Source organism: Esox lucius, chromosome 10, assembly GCF_011004845.1.
Source record: "Esox lucius isolate fEsoLuc1 chromosome 10, fEsoLuc1.pri, whole genome shotgun sequence".
Taxonomy (NCBI): Eukaryota; Metazoa; Chordata; class Actinopteri; order Esociformes; family Esocidae; genus Esox; species Esox lucius.
Window position 1 is genome coordinate 15,137,324 of NC_047578.1, and position 19,689 is coordinate 15,157,012.

Consider the following 19,689-nt stretch of genomic DNA (forward strand, 5'->3'; position numbering starts at 1 on the left):
TTAGAACTAGATTAGAGTCTGCCTGTGGCAAATTTAGTTTACATGATTTAGAAAGGCACACACCTGCCTACACACTGTAAGGTCCCACACATTACTGTGGATGTCAGAGCAAAACCAAGCCATGAAGTCCAAAGAAATATCTGTAGACCTCAGAGATTTGAATTGTGTAGAGGAATAGATCGGGGGAAGGTTATTAAAAATATTGCTAAAATTGCTATAGCACTAAAAGTTCCCAGGGGCACAGTGAGTTCCATCATTGTGAAATGAAAGAAGTTTAGAACCACCAATACTTTGGCTGTCTGGCCAAACAAATTCCGAAGAGCCTTGGTCAGGCACGTGACCATAACCCAGAGGTCACTCTCACAGAGATTCACAGTTTCTCTGCAAAGAGGACAATAGCCTCTGCAGCAATCCACCAATTGAATTGATTAAAAATGAAATCTATACCACAACAAAATATGGAGTAAGTGAAGGGGTCTGAATACTTTCTGAAAGCACTGTATTTCATTATTTATAAATGTATCATAGGAACATGTGTTTTGGTGAGGCTTGCCCCTTTAAGGTTTCTATTTACAACTTCTTCCAAAGAATCATAAAACAATCCTTCCTAAACAACTCTTCCCACAAAAAAATATTCTTTAGATTCTTACATGTTCTTTGTAGAACTCTTTACATGACAAAGAATCCTTGCTGTTAAAAAGGGTCATTCAGATCAAAATGGTACAGAGAAAGACAGTGTAAGACAGAGAGAAAAAGAGAGGGCTGGAAAGAGAGAGCAAGTGAGAGTAAGTTGCTCCTCTATCTACAGAGCTGTGTCTGTCTGTTTGCCATACTATATAGCCTGCAGCCAAGTGGATGCCACTTTTGTCTTTGTCGTCATGCCGATGACTGTTGTGGTCTCTTTTTTAAAATGTTCAATTTCTCACAGATGTGGGATTCACTTTAAAGGCATATTTTCTATCATGGCCATTAAACCCAGTTAATGGTGCCAAGATGTTCCCCAACAGAAAGGACTCATATAAACAGCTAATTGCCTGAGAGGAACATTTTCAAATGCAACTTAGAAACTATGAAAAAAAATATTTTTTTATTTTCTTTCTCTCTCTATTTAATAGCTAAGCCACATAGAAGAGATTAGTGAGAATAATAAAATATGGAAAAAGGAAAGTTGTCTCTTCAAAAGCTGCCCAGTGGTCTAACAAAACATTAGAATCATTCAAGTTGTAAAAAAAAACAACTTGTTGTAAAAATGAAAAGCAAATTATATACCAGGGACATTTGTTCTTTTTAAAATAGCAAGTGTCCATGTGGGAGAGCAAGAGAGACATTATTAGTGATTGCTTAACTTCAGTAGAGACAGTGGTGTCATTGTGGCAATCATCTATAACTGTAAGTGGGGAATGAAAATCTGATTTGTCATCAATATAACACTAAATAACAGCAACAACAGCAACTGTGAACTAGCTAGCCTGTTTTCCTCTTTATATTATGATGCTATCTCTCTCTTCCACTGTCCCTATCTCTCCTGTCTCTCCCGTGACAACCTTGCAACCCGGCATGTTCAAAACTGACAGCATGGAATTTTAAAGGCAACAGCTGTGGCCGTAGCCAGACCTCATAAGTACACTGATCAAAACCATTCCCAGCATTAACATTAGCAAGAAGGTCGGAACAAAGCCAGAATTCATTTAAACTCGCCATGGCAAAATTACGCAGGGTCTTTTCAAAATGTTTATACTGGACCCACAAATTCTAAAATGTGAAAGCATATCAATGAGCGGGAATGACCGAACCCGAATACCTTTCTTGGTACCAGTTGAAGTTTTTGTCATGGTAACCAAGAACAGTTTGGGAGTTAATTTGACCATTGCGTAAATACAGCAGGGGTCAGAAGGGTTTTTCGCTTTATAGCGCACCACTGACCCGGATCAAATATAGTGCTCCGGGGAATAGTGTACCACTACAGATTCCGGTCATGACAAAAGAAAATATGTTTTATGAACCTGCAATCATTTTCACTAAATTTTACCTCTTCCATTATCCATACCTTTGAACTGTTCCAATTTTAAATATGTCAATATTACAGGACTCTCCGTGGATCTGGAGAGCAGCTAGCTGCTATGACATCAAAAGGGAGGGCGCATAGTGCATAGTTCACAGAAGCTGCTATTAGCTTGTTAGAGGATGTCTTTGTGCTGTTGTTGTAGAAGCCTGAACTGAGCCTGAAAGTGATATTTGATACACAGTGCACCTTCATGTGCTATTTACTTGACATACATGATGTAATTCTTCTGTTTGGGATTAAATGTAGTCATGAGTAATCTTTCTTTCATACTGCTTGTCCAACCAGGAGGTCACATGGGTCAACGTGTTCGAGGGCACGCCCACTCCTCTGACAACCTCAGCTAGCTTTCAGGGCTCCCCAAGCGCCGTAGGGGGCCACTGAAGCCTAGCCACTCATTAGCTAACTGCAGGATCAGGTTTAAACCTACCCTATAGTGGTCAGCTAGGTGCTACTAAAGAGTGCTTAGACTGCTGTTCCACTTGCAGAGACCATATACAGACTAAATGATCCCTTTCGGTAAGACTATAATTAAAAGAGTGAACAATATTGCATTATTACCGTCAGAGAGATTTTAATATAGTTTTGATATGACAAAGAACTGGCCGTTGAGCACGCACACAGTCGATCGTCGACACACACTTGGTGACAAACCATCTCTCTTTCTCTCTCTGGCTTTTTCAGAGCTCCCCCTTCTTGCATTGGTTTGCACAGAACCATGCCTGTAGTAGCGGCTCTCTGCTAGTGGTTAGGTGTTCCTCTGACACATCCTACATCACCACGGCCACCAAGGGAGTGAGTCAGATTTGGTCCTGGAGGATAAAGTCCAACTCTGTTTAATGCCACCAGAGTTGCATAATTTATTTTGTGACTTCACTTGATAAAAGCACATTGCAGCTGGTTATATGAGCAATCTACCTCTTGTTTTTTACTATTTGATTTTAGATTTTTTTTTTACGATGTGCAGAATTATGGTTTGTGTACCTTATATCCTATAGTTCTATATTCTAATAGTTCTTGTCAAAAGTTGGGCTTTGTAAGGTCTATGCTGTATTTCAGATCTAGCCATTTCATTATGCTGCCACCCTATTACCAGAAATCCATACTGACATGTGCTTTAATAGACCATGTAAAAAAAGAAAGGTAATTCAAACATGCTTTTAGAATGTTTAATTTGTTAAAACAATAAAAAGAACAAATCCTACTTTTTTTAATTCTCTTTCTCTTGTCTTCAAAACAAACTGAACATAAACTGAATGGCAGTTACCAAAAGGAGAGAAAACCTGATGAAAACCTCACCATTCATGACAAATACCTAATCTCAAAGATCATTCATATGACCAACACAGGCCGTTAGGCAAACTATCACTTCTCAAATTGGTCCAAATATCTGCTTACAGTAGAGGAATTTTATGTAATGGAAATATATAAAATTATTTTCTGTCAGAAGATAGTAACAGTTTCTCCATGGCACTGGTTTATTGAAGCCAAGCAGACCTGGACTTTTGAATGAAATCATGTAGCTGCTGCATGTTCTGCTGCTGGCGTTCCAGACTCATCTGTATCTTATCACTGAAAAGTCCCCTAAACAGAAAAATCTGCCGCTCCAGCCAGGCTTTTCTTCCTTCAAAGCAAATGTCTGTTGTCTTAAAGGAGGAGGGATTGCTTTGGGCTCAGCCTCATGCACACGAGCCCTAGTGCCCCAGCCCTACAGCCCTGCCGTCCTGGTTTTCATCATCCAGACAATAAAACTAGAGGACGTAGAACAAAGCTATGTTTCGTGAAAAAGGACGTCTGGAGATTTCTGTTGCTGGCAGACTGGAGCTGTGCAGTATATGCACAGTCCTCTGTTCTCTTCCTCATCTCTGCAAACGAATCAGAGAGAGAGAGACAAAAGGGGGAAGAGAGAAGGAAAGAGAGAAGAGGAGAGAGGGAGAAGAGCAGCATGTTGATTTAAGGAGCACTTTTTTAGCAGGAAAGATTCTCCTTCCTTTGGAATGTTATGGAGACTAATCTGCTGAGATTCCTTTCAGGCACCCTGGGGCAGAGGGACAGAAGACCAAAGACATGGTCCTTGGTCCTGGGGTGAGCTGGCCCTCAGATCTCAATGAGGTTGGATCACAAATGGCACCCTACTCCCTTTAAAAGCGCACACCCACAGGCTTGGTTCAAAAGTAGTACATAATGGGGTTTCACAGGGGTGGAGAACACAACCTGCATTCTGGAGACTGATCAGTTTGGCAGTATGTGAGCTGGGTCGAGATGCTATGTAAATTCACGTCTTCTTAAAGAACAATATTCAAGTAGAATCACGGCAAATAACGATGAATAAGAAGTCCTGACGTTTTTATTACTTCAGCTTCACGAATAAAGCATATTCATTCATAGACGTAGCCTCAGTTCCGAGAACGAAAACATACATAAATGACACCGTTCAACTGTAGTTTCAGTCTGACAGACACATACACAGAGAAGCACTACTTTTTTTTTAAGAGGGGGCAATCAAAGTAGAACAGTGAATTAGTTCACTTTCATAGTCCATGCCTGTTTGTTACCCTGATTAATCCCCAGTCTAAGACCATGTGTGGACAAAGGAAAGACTGGCTGAGTGGGTAGAGTACTACAGGCTCATGCTCTAATCACGGACCAAGCTACTGGGAATACAGTAACAATACTCAGTCACATACTGTAGGCTATGTATATATTTACAGGCAATGTATATACAGTTTTTTACATTTCTTCTCTACATATAAATGCAATAGAAAATGAGATAAAATGTTTGATAGACACGAAAGACTCTCCTCTCATTAAATGTCTGCAGTGGTGGAGACCTGCGAGAGCCGGGGGTCTGAGTCGAGCTCGTAGCGGTAGTGGTAGCCCTCCCACACCTCGGTGCAAGCCTCCCGCATGCCGTTGATCCTCTGCTTGATGCCCCGGCGGTTGAGATAGAGGACAAAGAGGAAGACGAGCCCCACGAAGCCCAGGACGATCCCAAGGAACACGTAGGACGTCTGGAGCGCCAGGTCCGCCCCCTCCCCCACCCGAGGGCAGCCCAGCACCGCCCCGTGCCCGCCCGCCCCGGCCGGTCCCGCCGCTGCCACCCTCAGCAGGGGGGTGTTCCTCATGTCTGGGGGGAAGGCACAAGCCAAGACCTCCGCGTCTTCCACCCGTCCCCGCGAGGCGTTGAGCCAGGCAGCGAAGGGCTCCATGCCACACATGCAGGTCCAGGGGTTCTCCCCTAAAAGGAGCCTCGTGCCAGGGGGAAGGGTGTCCAGTTCAGCCAGACCTTCCTCCTGGATGGTCCGGAGAGCGTTGAGGGTCAGATCCAGCTGCTCCAGAGAGCTCAGCCCAGAAAAGGTGCCATTGTGAATGGCCACCAGGGAGTTGTTGGCCAGGACCAGCCTCCGCACGGAGCCCAGATAGGAGAAGGTGTTAAGGGGCAGGTAGATCAGCCTGTTCCCTGACAGGTCCAGGGTCCGGAGCTGGCCCAGGGTGGACCAGCGGAGGCTGCTGGCGAGGTCTGTGACAGCAGAGTGGTTGTAGAGGACTCGGCTGAGATTGAGCTCCCTCAGGGTGTAGCCCGGGACAGTGAAAGCCTCTGGGTGGATGACTGACAGCTGGTTGGAGCTCAGGTCCAGGGTACGGAGGGAGCGCAGCCCAGAGAATGTCTGTGACTCTACCTCTGTTATCCTACAGGGAGGGAGGGACATGGAAGTAGTCACACATGCTTATTAACAGTAATAATGCAAAAGCACACAACAGATCCAGGATTTCTCAACACACTAAAAGTCAAATGTTTGATGTTAACCAAAAAGAGTGAATAAACAGACTATGAGGCATTTAGTTATGAACGTATCATTCAAATCATGAGGCTAATATAAATGTGGGCAATTGATTGTAAAATTAAACTACAGCTTATTTTCTTTTTGGCAATGTTTCTCTTACCTGTTGTTACTCAATGATAACGTGGTGATATTGTCTAGCCCTTTGAACGATTCCGGTCCAATTCTGCTGATCTGGTTTCCCGTTATAAACAGATTCCTCGTGTACCCCGGTATCCCAGACGGGACACTGCGCAAGTCTTTGGAAACACACTTCACCGTGTGTGCGGCTTCAGAGCATTCGCAACGAAGAGGGCACCCAGTTGCGCGCGCCGAGATCGAATAGAGAAGCGCACAGTAAACAATACTTATAGCCAAATCCAGCATTTTAAAAAACCAAACTACCAAACTATGCGATACCAGCACAATAATGAATATAGTTTCTACACATCGGATGGAAAACGATCATATACAGACCGAATAATATGGTTAGCCATTTCAAAAGAACAACAAACTCCCTAGCCAACGTTCATAGCGCGCCATACAGTAAGTAGCCTACAGCTCTGTGCATATGCTGTAGGCAACATAGCATATACTTCACCGAGGAGCTATATAGAAATAGTCTACATATATCGCTATATCCTGCTACGGATGAGCGTACAACTTGGTGAGGGAGTCCTTTCGTACACTGCTCAGGTTGTACTCAGCGTCTCCTTGACACGTTCGGTACTATATTACAAGTCCTGGATGGATGTTAAACTTCTTAGCACTTCTGAAGCCCATGTGTGACTGAGAGGCAGGGTCTGATTTCCATGAGAAAAAAGGGTCTCGCTGTCCGGGCTGTTTGATCACAGTTGATGCAAGCGGGGCGTCTCTGTCCTCAAACAATGAAATTACTCACCATCGCAGCGTAGGCTACAATATGCGGGGAGGGGCCTTCCAGTTTTCCACGCACCGGGTCCGGAGCCGTTCTGCCCTCCCACTTTAACAGCACACAGGATACAACGGGCAGTAGAGTCCAATACAACTTTACTTAATTGAAATATTTTAAAGTTAACTGTCTTCTTAAAGATAAAACACGTAACTTATGGATAATAGCTCACACATCTATGTAGGATAATAGGCTTAACGAATACGTGTCCAGATCAACAATGTTTATAAGAATTATTTTTTAGCAATGAAGTTCAATACAATTTTTTGTAATTAATTCAATGTTTTTGAGCAATTAAATTGAATACATCTCAAAGTCACTGACAGCACCATAGCGCAACTCGTTTCGTGTGACATACCGCTGTTCGCGGAATTTGCAAGCTACAACTGAGTCACCAACAGCCGATATTTAAAAAGTACATTCAAATTCACTTGTTTGACCCGGTCTACAACCGTGGTCTCGCATCGGGTTATGCAATTCCGATGCAATTCAGTTTAAAAAAAATAAACGTTAATGAATGCAAAAGTCATAAAAATAGTTTTGTTTTTAAACTGGAGTGGGACAGAAAAACTGTAGGGTAAATTTTTGGTTCGTTTGGACACTACAAAATAGCTAAGCGTTTTCAAACATAAGCACTTAATTCCTCAACCAGCAATTATGCATGTGATGAACAGGCCTACCTCATGCAATGTGTAGGCTTATTTTTGATATTTACTGTGAAAGATTAACATAGCCAGTTATAATTCAAATCAATAAAGACTAATGCACATTGTGAATATTTCCAGATCAAGATGCGCTTCTGAATATGCGGATACAAAGTTTGTCAGTTATAGACGCGCTCTCTTGGCTCCACTGTAGGAGATACTAGCTCAACAATGTATTTTAGAGGGAGGGGGACGTAGCCGCTGATGTCTGCCCACACCGCCTGCTCTTTACGGAGAGCCTCAAGGCTGTTTGCAAATATGACAAATGGCGATTGAAACCGAGGTTGGTCTTCTGACAGCCAAGTGTCAACTCTGAAAGAAGCTATAATGATTGGATCCGTAGTTGAAACTCACTTTAAAAAGTTAGCATGTATTTTCAATTTGCCTCCTCCTTGACACAAAGTATGCATAACTCTGAGCGCTTAATTGCAGTAAAAAGCCTATGCTTTTTGAGTCATAGTTAATATTACGATCTAGGAATAGCAACCTCACCGAATGTATGAGAAATTTTTTGAGGAATGCTTCACAAACAAAGTACATAATAAATGTCTTTATTGGTATCATAGTTGCATGCCGTTTAAATATATTCATAGTTTACCCAGTCACTTGCAGATTCTTTCAAGGGGAAACTGAACTAATCTTCTGCAACACAGTGACATTTCAAGGGATTAAAGGGACAAAAGAGTATTGGTGGAAGTTTTTTTTATTACTTTATATGATTATTGGCCCTCAGTTATAATAGCATCCCGACTGTCGTTTGTTAGCAGACTGAATGTGTGAAACCACAGGTGTCCACATTCCACAAGTCAGCTCCTGGTTACAACCAGGCATGATAGAACATCTAATATCAATGTAACTACACCCTGAAGGGTATAACTGGTCCTAGAACAGACCACAACTCTATAACAGAACAGCACTAATACAAGTTAAACTTGGAGGTTTTCCAGGGCCCACACAAACCATGCTACTCTGTTTCCTGTTAAAGGAAAGTAGTAGGTTTCACATTGGAATCAAGGCCACATCAACCTCTGTAAATTAGAAAAAGGACAAGTACTTCAGCCAACTCATAGGCTACCATTCATTGTCCAAGGATGCTAAGACTGAAAATCTCAGGTCTCTGAGTTATGTATAGTCAACTCCTATGGTCATTTGAATACCAGAACACACACACATTTGGGATATTTATAGATCCGAGACCATTCTAAATAGACCCCATCTACCAGACCCTCATCAATTCCACAACTACAAACACCATATCCAGAGTGAGCATAGCGACTCTGACCTGCAGCTCAGGTGACACTCATCACTTCCGGTCTATCATTTCAAGTTGTAATAGTCACATTCAGAGTAGACAAGGCAAACTGCACAATGAAAATCTTACCTGCTGGTTGGTACTAAACAATGCCATCATTGAAAATATAAAACAAATAGACAAACCTGCTGTTCAGTGTACCACAACTCATACACTCACATTCAGGAATGGATTTACTAACAGTATCTCACAAAAGTTAGTATACCCCTCACATTTTTGTAAATATTTGATTATATCTTTTCATGTGACAAAACTGAAGAAATTACACTTTGCTACAATGTAAAAGTAGTGAGTGTACAGCTTGTATAACAGTGTACATTTGCTGTCCACTCAAAATAACAACACACAGCCATTAATGTCTAAACCGCTGGCATCAAAAGTGAGTACACCCTTAAGTGAAAATGTCATGAATTTCCATTGCAACATCACAGAGATGGTGAATGTTAGAGACCTTGCGTTCCTCCACCTTCCATTTGAGGATGCCCCACAGATGCTCAATAGAGTTTAGGTCTGGAGACATGCTTGGCCAGTCCATCACCTTTACCCTCAGCTTCTTTAGCAAGGCAGTGGTCATCTTGGAGGTGTGTTTGGGGTCGTTATCATGTTGGAATACTGCCCTGCGAAGGGAGGGGATCATGCTCTGCTTCAGTATGTCACAGTACATGTTGGCATTCATGGTTCTCTCAATGAACTGTGGCTCCACAGTGCCGGCAGGACTCATGCAGCCCCAGACCATGACACTCCCACCACCATGCTTGACTGTAGGCAAGACACACTTGTCTTTGTACTCCTCACCTGGTTGCCACCACACACGTTTGACACCATCTGAACCAAATACGTTTCTTGGTCTCATCAGACCACAGGACATGGTTCCAGTAATCCATTTCCTTAGCCTGCTTGTCTTCAGCCAACTGTGGGCTTTCATATTCATCATCTTTAGAAGAGGCTTCCTTCATGGGCGACAGCCATGCAGACCAATTTGATGCAGTGTGTGGCGTATGGTCTGCGCACACTGACAGGCTGGTTCCCCCACCCCTTCTACCTCTGCAGCAATGCTGGCAGCACTCATACGTCTATTTCCCAAAGACAACCTTTGGATATGACGCTGAGCATGTACACTGAACTTCTTAGGTCGACCATGGCGAGGCCTGTTCTGAGAGGAACCTGTCCTGTTAAACCGCTGTATGGTCATCACCACCTTGCTGCAGCACAGTTTCAGGGCCTTGGCAATCTTCTTATAGCCTAAACCATCTTTATGTAGAGCAACAATTCTTTTTTTCAGATCCTCAGATAGTTCTTTGCCATGAGGTGCCATGTGGAACTTCCAGTGACCAGTATGAGAGAGTGTGAGAGCGATAACACCAAATTTAACACACCTGCTCCCCATTCACACCTGAGACCTTGTAACACTAACGAGTCACATGACACCAGGGAGGGAAAATGGCTAATTGGGCCCAATTTGGACATTTTCACTCAGGGGTTTACTCTTGTTGCCAGCAGTTTAGACATTAATGGCTGTGTGTTGAGTTATTTTGGGGGGACAGCTAATTTACACTGTTATACAAGCTGTACACTCACTACTTTACATTGTAGCAAAGTGTCATTTCCTCAGTGTTGTCACATGAAAAGATATAATCAAATATTTGCAAATATGTGAGGGGTGTACTCACTTTTGTGAGATACTGTAGTTGCAGAACTGTGCATTTTAGTGTATCGCAAGGCATTGTATGTGGAAAATAAAGGGACTCATTACAGATGGTTATTCTACAATATATATTAGAACAGGAAATTAAAACTGCACATTTGAGATACCACAATCAACCTAAGACATTACTACTTGGTCTATTATTTACACAAAGATTATAAAGAAGCCATAGTACCTCTCAATATTAGCGGACCAGTGGGGTGTGAAACCCTCGGAATTGGCATTTTGGCATACAACACTGTTCTGCAACACAGGAAATTGGAATATAAGAAAAACAAAGGAACCACATCCTATATCATCTAAATCTTATTTCTGTAAGTCGCTCTGGATAAGAGTATCTAAATAACTAAAATGTTTAACTGTATACAAACCTACATCCCACCCAAAACTATATGTTCACATATTTCTGCTTATTGCAGTAGCACATTGTGGCAATCAACATCTACCACAGTTGGCGGAATATCAAAGCAGCAGTTCCAAAGAGAGAAAGGAGGAAATCTTGAAAAGGGCTGCATTAAGATGCATTGACATTTCACAATGTCCTTCTAATCTGATCTGAGACAGCAGGAGCGGCACTTCTCTGGCACAGGAGGAGAGGATTATCCTTTTCACAATATCGTGCCGACCTGAACCAAGCTGTGCTGGCCCAGATACAATCTTTCTCAAAAGCCTAGAGATATTTTATCATTAGAACCACAGTGTCCTATTAATCGTTAGAACCATAGCATCATATGGCTCTAAAGGCTCATTTAGCTGTACATTTCGGCAGGGGACACCGGGGCCAGGCACAACACATCTACATTCTGTCTCGGTTAAGTTCAGCTCGGTAATGTGACAAGGTTACTGGTGTGTAAACCTGGAGGAGCCAGCAGACTACCTGCTGCTTTTGGCAGCTCCACAGCTGAAGAGAGAAGGCTCAACTCAGCGCTTTGTGGTTTCACTCCAAACAATGAGGGGATTTGAACCTGCCACCGCAGAAGGAAGCCATGGCAACGGATTTGGTGTGCCAACCATCATCAAGGATTAGCCATTGCTTGAAACCAGGCGACTGCAGACAAAATCTAAATGGATTGTATGGTATAAAATGTAACGTTTCATATAAATTGAGCTGTTCATTTACATACACATCGACCAGGAAGTGCCATAATAGAAGACACTTGTTGTACAGGCACCAGCTATATGAATGACTTTCACTTTGTCAATATCCCTGGCAGAGACAGGTTTTAGAGGTACTTCTTCTGGGAGAAACCCATAGTTTGAGGTTGGAGTAGATCAGTAAAGGGATTGGCACTCTCCTGTGTGGACCAGGATGGGCTAACATTTAACATTATATATTTGGCAAACTCACATTTTAGCTTACAGAACACAAATGAACTCTGTAGCATTAAAGGACATCATGCATTTCATTAGTATCTGCAGTCCAAAGTTAGTAGTCTAGAGTTTAACAGAGTTACCATAGCCACAGCTGGAAGCATAAAAAATCTGTAATAATATGTAAAACCTACACACGGTCATCTATAACCATTGTGAAGAGATCTACCAGAAGGTCCAAGTTCTAAGAAAAATCTTACTTTTTTAATTAGATGCAGTTACAAGCAGTAAATTAGACTTATATAATATATATAAGCATCACTTTTAGTAGAGTTATTATCCTGGACAGTCTAATGTAGTAAATAATTATAAAAATTAAAAACACTTAGTGAAAGACTTCTACTAACGCAACCATGAAACCACGTGTACAGTGCAAATGTAATTATTCTTTAAAAGGCATTGAAGTAACTTCAATTTCATTAACAAAAAAGACCAAGAAGAGTATGTTATCATCATAGAACCTTGTCAATAGATGGATGTTTGTGTTCGTTTCAGCATGGCAGATGTGACACAAGATTGCTACCCGTGGAAGGAAGAAAAAGCCCAGCCCCCTACACCAATAATCAGTCGACAGAACCTGCAACATCCCTGTTCCCCGCATTTAACCATGGTTACAACGGTTTTCAACCCCACAGTTGGCGATTGTTGAAAATCTAAACATTTGAAAATAGCATTGCAAATAAATGGGGTTGGGATATGTGTGTGTGTGTGTGTATATATATTTATATATATTTCAGAAATAAGCATCCACATGTACAAATAAAGCTCCTCCAGTGAAAGCCAGGTTGCCTGCTCCCAGAAACAGACAGGTTTTGTGGAGTGGTTGTTGGTCTTCTCGTCATCCTCCACTCATTAGTTGGTTTGTTGCAGGGCTGTCACAGTCCTCTCCTTCCTCACAAGCAGGGTAGAGTAGGTGTGAAGTGATACCTACCACCTTGTCACTTACAAAGGTCAACCTGCAGGGGGTGTCCAAACCCACCCTCCCCCCGGCATGTCTGTGCTCTCACCTCGCTTACCCCCCTCCGCCCTCCTGCAGGGAATCCTTCACCCCAGCCCCCTCTGCTCCTCGCCCCCCTGGCTTGTCAGTGAGCAGTGTCCTACCACCAGGTTGGCTGGTCATCGCAGGTTAATGGTCAGAGCCACAGTCAGGACGATTCCCAGCAACATGAGGAAGGGCAGCCAGGTCTTCAGGAACCCTGCACAGCTGGAGGAGTTGGTGGAGGAGAGAGACAGACAGAGTCATTTGTCTACTACATAAGTGATTACAACTGAAAAGCAATTCCAGCCATCATGTTTACATCACACTCCCGACCCCACAAAGCACATAAGAAATTACACAGAGGCTCAGGTAGTCGCCGTGACAACCTCTAAGATCCAACCAGGCCAGCAGTGCATGCACAGAGGGTTCAGTTATAGTGGAGGGAACCATACACAGTATCATTTTCAAAAGAGGAAAAGGGGGGGGGGGGGGGGGGGGGGGGGTATTGTTGACAATGACACGAGGCCCATTGTTAGCTTAGCAATGACCGCGAAGGGTAAGGGAAAGGGCTAGCATTCCTTCACTACAACACACCACTTGTCCGTCAGACTTATGTCACAACTCACTGCAGCTTCTTCCACAAAGAATCGTCTGTCCAGTCAGTCAGTGTGCGCAATGATTCCGCGTATTCAGAGGATAATCAGCCACATCATATCCATCACATCCATCAGCCCCTGGGCTCAAGAGAGTACTCCTACCCAACATCCAGCTTTAACTACAACAAATGGCTTCATGAAGCGCTACCAACAAATGTTCTGCCCCGCCCCCCAAAAAGTGACCCAGCAGTAAACACCTGACGTGTTTTCCGTGGACTAGGGAGAGCAGACAGAGGTTGACCATGTTCCAGGACGTCTTGTTCTCGTAGCGCATCAGATTCAGGGCCATGGCGACGTGGGAGTGACAGTTGTCACAGCACAGGTTGTGCTGAGGGGCGGGACAGAGAAAGCAGAATTAACGCTGGTTTAGCTGAACGGGGGTTAACAGGAGACATTTCCCGCAACAATTAAAACCCCCACCAGATACCCTCCAGCGACATGCCCGTTGCAATCTTCTGGCTACAGTTTCTTACCATTCTGTGTTTGTACTCTTCTGAGGCATCGTGTACTGCTGTGTCCCAGGCATTGGAGCCGCTTGCGTACACCTTGGCCACGTCCAGCATCCAGTACCTTGGAGTACACAGAAGATTTATCAAGAACTACACTTACTATTTTGTGGCTTGGTCCCACATCTGTTTGTGCTGTACTGAGATAAACACGCAAAATATCTGAAACCGAGGTAAATGCTGTGCATTTCTCCAAAATCCTCTCTCAGCATTTATTTGAAATGAGAGATAAAGTTGAATTGCTTTACGAACGCTCCTATCCAGAGCGTTCCAGATAAGTACATTTAAATAAATGTAAAAATAATCACAATTCTTGATTACGATGTTGCCTAATTGCAGCTACTTCATGAAAAGCTGATTAGGCTTCTCATCACAGTTCTGTATCAAGTTGTGTCCTCCCTCTCACCCAACCCAGAAAGTCCTGAGCCAGTTCACAGCTACACTGCCTGGACACTCAGGTAATGTTGGTATGCCGCTGTTAGGATCCAAATCCTTGGTTCCAATTATGCACCTTTACAGTACGGTCATCAAGGGCCGCCAATTCAAGATTTTTTGATTCAGAGGTTTTAAAATTTCTACTGCTTGGACCACGAAGAGGACAATAAAAATGTAAATACTGCAGAGCTTATAAATGTAGGCTACTTACTTTGTTGGTCTTCCAAAGGCCATGTTGTCTTCCTGTGACAAAACAGAGATATTATATTCAATATAAATGGTAATCTGTTCAAAATATTTCTAATGTAATTAATTATTCAAAAACACTGTACAATTACCATACTAATAAAGTCTGCATTAATGTTCATAAAGTCACTAAACAACAAACCATGAAAGGCTTTTAGGGGCTGGAGGCAGCTAGACCTGTTAGCCTAGCACCTGTGTGTGTGTTTTCACGTTTTACCAATCTGGTGGAGACCAATAATACCCTTAAGCGTAGTAAAAGTGAAGCCAAAACATTTTAGCATTTTACCTTACAGGTACCTGTCAGGGCTGAGAAAAAGCTTTCCAGCTTAGATTTGAACAAACCAGAGAAAGGCAGTTTTTATCCTGTTTTTCACCCCAATTTGTGAAATCCAATTTGTGATTAAGATTCAATGAAGAAAGTATGTCCAGATGTGTCATCCGAAGCACATTCAACGCCGCTACTGTAATTATCACACTGCCTGCTCAACCGGGAAGTCTACACCAGAATCCTTACACGCCAGAAGGCACACACTCTTTTTGGCCTTCTACCTTGACTGAGCTCATACCTGCCAATTGGCCAATTCCACAGCCTTCCGCCGGACCCCTGGGCTAATCATCAAGCAGGATTTGAACCCTGTTCTCCCACTGACTCAGCTAATTGTGAGGCAGTGACTTTAATGAGGAGTACTGTGAATATCAATACCTGCCAAACACCACAGAGAGTGACACATTAACTTCTAGCTATGACAGACATTGTGTTAACATTATGGGCTCAAGGGCTCATGGTAGCAAAAGTTGTGATTGGTAAGACCTGTGTAATCTTATTGGGTATACAGACACTAGTAATTTATTTCTCTCCAAATGGACAATTTCTTAGCAATAACAAAGAACACAATGTATTTTTTCAACTAACTCATTGTGCTTCCGAGTTATAAATCAGATAATATTGAACTCTTCATTGATCCACGAGGGGACGCATTTTCTTTTGAATATCAATGTAATAGTGTACAAACACACAGCCCTACTTAGACTCATGAAACCTAGTCCCCAGTCGAGCACCACCCCAGCACCAACGCAACAAGCAGCACTTAAAATATAACTTCAACTTCAAGGTTCAGCAGATCAATAGTTATTTAGATCAATACCTCTACAGGCAGCCAAGAAATATGATGTTTCAAAGTGGGTCTTCCCTGTTTCTAAACTGCTTTGGGCAGACTCATACGAGGTCGAAGTATAACTTGTATTACACATTAAGGCAGGAGCTGGCTAAATATGGGTCAGAGAAACAGGCCCTAAATCTAATCAAGTTTTTGCTAACATTTACAGGATAAAGGATTTAGGTCCATTACCTTGAGCCACTTGAGAAAAACAACAGATGAAGAGAGGAGAGGAAGAACAGGTGAAGAGAGTACAGGAAGAACAGGTGAAGCCAGGAGAGGAGGAACAGACAAAGAGAGTACAGGAAGGACAGGTGAAGCCAGGAGAGGAGGAACAGACAAAGAGAGTACAGGAAGGACAGGTGAAGCCAGGAGAGGAAGAACAGACAGAGAGGACAGGAAGAACAGGTGAAAAGAGGATAGGAAGAACAGAGGTTGAAGAGGAAGAAGATTAAAGAAAGATAAAATGAACAGGGGAGGCACTCACAGAGACAAAGTAGGGCCCAGCAAAATCCCGAATGATTCCAGAAGAAGTGCAGATTCCCATGTGGCCAATAAATGGTAGCAGCCATCTGAAAATAAAATATGAAGAGGCATTACAGATCAAACTTAGACAACAGCAACCACACCAGGTGTTGCACGCAGGACACCGTTTGCACGATGTCGCTCAGGGTTCAGCCCCATTGTCCCAATTGAAAGTGACCAGCTCCACCTGTCTGTTGATCACCGACTTCCTGACCGTCCTGAACAGGACGCAACACGAGATAACGGGTAAGCCTACGGACTCTTTACTCCACAGTGCCGGAGCACGGCCAAGATTCATGCTTTCACCACTCCTTTATTCACTCTACACCAACAACTAGAGCTCTACCAGTGCAGCAGTTAAACTGTGGAGACAGTAGACTTTGAGAAACATCCCCCTTGAGTTCACAAGCTCTGCTGGGAGTTTGATTAAGGACTCGGCTATTACTTCAGCTGAACCATTAAAAGTCTATGGGACCATCACTTCACACAATCTCAAGTAGAAGACAACTTCGTAGCAGACACCAGGCACACCACTGGATCACCCATCTCCCAGGCAATCCTGATCACCACCCAATGTATACAGCAATATGTTAACATTGTGTGGATAGTGTGTATTCTGCTCCCTAAATGTCATCGACGATTGGCTGCATTATCACACCAAGTACAAGTCTGATACTGAGACTGGATGAGAACACAGTCATGGACCTTGAATCAGTAGAAAATAAATGGCCAGGACTTGTTTCGTGTTACCGCCGTAGTTCTGGACATGCCGTTTTCTGCTTTTCTGGTTTGCCTTTCCTTGTATTATCATTGCATGCACCACAGACCGCACACTCTGACTTGACGGAAATGCACAGCTCAAGTCTGGACACAGAGCATTTAGCCAGACATAGGTGTCCTGCTGCTAAGAAGTCTGGCAGCCCACCAGAGCATTTTGGTGATTGGCTATATTGTGCATTTCGAGAGATGTTCATTTGCAACAGAAAATGGTTGCAGGAGGCACAGCACAGAGGAAGCATACTAAATCATGACACACGCAATATTCATCTCCCAGGATACCTGGAAAGAGTGCAGGGATGACATGCTGACCTAAATACTAGGCAAAAAATCTTGTGTGAAGGCACATAGGTTGTCATTAAAAGCTCCCATTTAATTTTATTACATTTATTTATCAGGGAAAAAACAACACACACATAAGTATGTACCAGTATTAACTTATTTTTTCTTCTGTTAGGAAATGAACTGACCGAACACCAAGGAGTATTCAAAGAATCTGAGGGACAAAGATGTGCAAAGACACGGATCAGGTGATGGGTACAGAGATGAAGGGGAAGGTGTATGACATCATCAAGACCCTGCTTATATCTGGCTGTCCTTCCAACATGGATGACCACTGATCGGAGGAATAGACTGATCGGAGAAGCTACCAAGCAGCCAAATCTGTAGCGATCTGGTCTGATGAAACTGAAACAGACCTTTCTAACCAAAATGGCACTGCATTCTATTTGTTATTAACCCAACACAGCACACCACCCAAAGCATGCACTCACGACAAGACAATAAAGAGGAAGTTGGGACCTTGCGGTGCGGAGAGACTCCTTCAATGGCCCGCAATCAGAAGAAGCTGACTGTGGACTACAGGGAAGGGATATGCGAAAACACTCCCATCCACATGGAATGGAGGGGATGTGGAATGAGTAGAGTTTCATGTTCACTCTCCTACAAACCAGACCGTTGTGATGAAAGCACAACAGAGCCTCTTCCCACTTGAGATTGAAAATAAAAATGTGTCACGAGAGCCAAGGGAGTTAAAAGTCATAATTAATAATCAGTGACTCCACGGACTATCTGTGCAATCACCTCTTTGATCTAACCCTTTAGTTTTGACTTTATCCAAACATAAAGGAGTCGAAAGATACACATGCACACACAGACAGCTAGTACTGTTTATTGTCTACAGTATATTTATTATATATATTATACAGTTTCGGAAAAAATGAAGAGACCACGGCACCTTTTCCTTTCCTTTCCAAAAAAGTTGAAAAGGAAAGTTTTGAGTGAGGAACAGAAGAGTTCAATTAGCAGTTGTCTCTTAATTTTAACCCTTCTGTTCCTCACTCAAAAACTTCCTTTTTCAACTTTTTTGGAAAGGAAAGAAAAAGGTGCAGTGGTCTCTTAATGTTTACCGGAGCTGTACATATCTTCCCACATACACATAAAGCTCTACTACCACATACCATTGGTACTTCCGGTATAGCCAAATTCCTTAGTGTTCTCTGTTAGTCATTGTATACACATTTACTGCGTTTTTATGTTTCTATACACAGTATTTGTATCTCTTAGTTTTAAATTAGCTGGAAGGTTGCAAAGGGGCCCATGAGTAAGCGTTACAGTGAATTTGTACCTGTTGTCTTCAAAGCATGTGAAAATACAATTTAATATTGATATAACAATTATTTTAAGTCAGCGTTGAGTACTTTGATTTTTTTCTCAATTTATAAACAGACTACTTTTTGTAGGGGAATAACCACTCTGCTGTTTTTATTTGTTACAACTTGAACTTATAGTTTTAATTTAGTTGGTTAAATGCATATTCTCCTTGTTGAAACAAGAAAACATATATGACGTCGGCGATCCAGTCAGCCCACCCTAGTCGAAAACTCGATCTCGCAGTTTCAGTTTAGTTTGCTTGGCCAAGGCTAGTGATGGCAATGCTGTCAAGTGTATTGTCCCCGACACAAATTTGACAAGCGTTGTCCGACTTCAGATCTTAGCTATCTAATAACCAACAGTACTTCAAAACTGCTGATAAGCAACTGGCTAAGTTAGCAAACGTTAGCAATCGAGCTGTCACCAACTCGCCCCACTACGTGTGATTCACGCACAAAAAACGAGACATGTATGTACATGTACTACAGGAACTCACGATAGCACGGGGATCGGTGTCCACACAATACAGTAGGGGTAACGGCTCGTATCGGGGTCTATTCTCTCAATGGCTATATGATAATTCTTCATGGTGTCTATTTCGACAACATCCGCCATCACCAACAGTGAATAGGGAACTTAATTCGTTCCACTTCCTGGGAAGCAGGGCTGCGTTCATAACGTTATGAGACGTTCTATAGAACCGATACGGTCATGCGCTGAACAACCAGCTGAAAAACAGGTAGAGTTTGGGGAAGCTGTGCTAGCATGGCTACAGACTCATATCTATAAGCCACACTTCGCACACCCACAAAATGAGACCAACCGGAACACATTTCAAGAATGATGCGA

At 42.8% G+C, this 19,689-nt stretch overlaps 2 protein-coding genes across 3 annotated transcripts; both read right to left on the reverse strand.

Annotated features, from left to right (window-relative positions):
• Positions 1-4,391: 4,391 nt before the first annotated feature.
• On the reverse strand, positions 4,392-6,876 carry tpbga (trophoblast glycoprotein a). Its single transcript, XM_010873600.5, has 2 exons — positions 6,008-6,876; positions 4,392-5,752 (listed from the first exon to the last, which is right to left on the reverse strand). Exons 1-2 carry the CDS (start codon positions 6,268-6,270, stop codon positions 4,870-4,872), a joined length of 1,146 nt encoding a protein of 381 aa, XP_010871902.3. The 5' UTR covers positions 6,271-6,876; the 3' UTR covers positions 4,392-4,869.
• Positions 6,877-10,588: 3,712 nt separating this feature from the next.
• tmem222b (transmembrane protein 222b) lies at positions 10,589-19,479 on the reverse strand. Of its 2 annotated transcripts, none has more exons than XM_010873599.4 (6): positions 19,337-19,479; positions 16,373-16,457; positions 14,694-14,725; positions 14,015-14,111; positions 13,739-13,869; positions 10,589-13,110 (listed from the first exon to the last, which is right to left on the reverse strand). In XM_010873599.4, the coding sequence occupies exons 1-6, from the start codon at positions 19,453-19,455 to the stop codon at positions 13,023-13,025; spliced, it is 552 nt and encodes a 183-aa protein (XP_010871901.1). In that variant the 5' UTR covers positions 19,456-19,479; the 3' UTR covers positions 10,589-13,022. The 2 variants fall into 2 exon arrangements, with proteins under 2 accessions (XP_010871901.1, XP_010871900.1); XM_010873598.4 differs by lacking the exon at positions 19,337-19,479 and adding an exon at positions 15,295-15,431.
• Between the last annotated feature and the right edge of the window lie 210 nt (positions 19,480-19,689).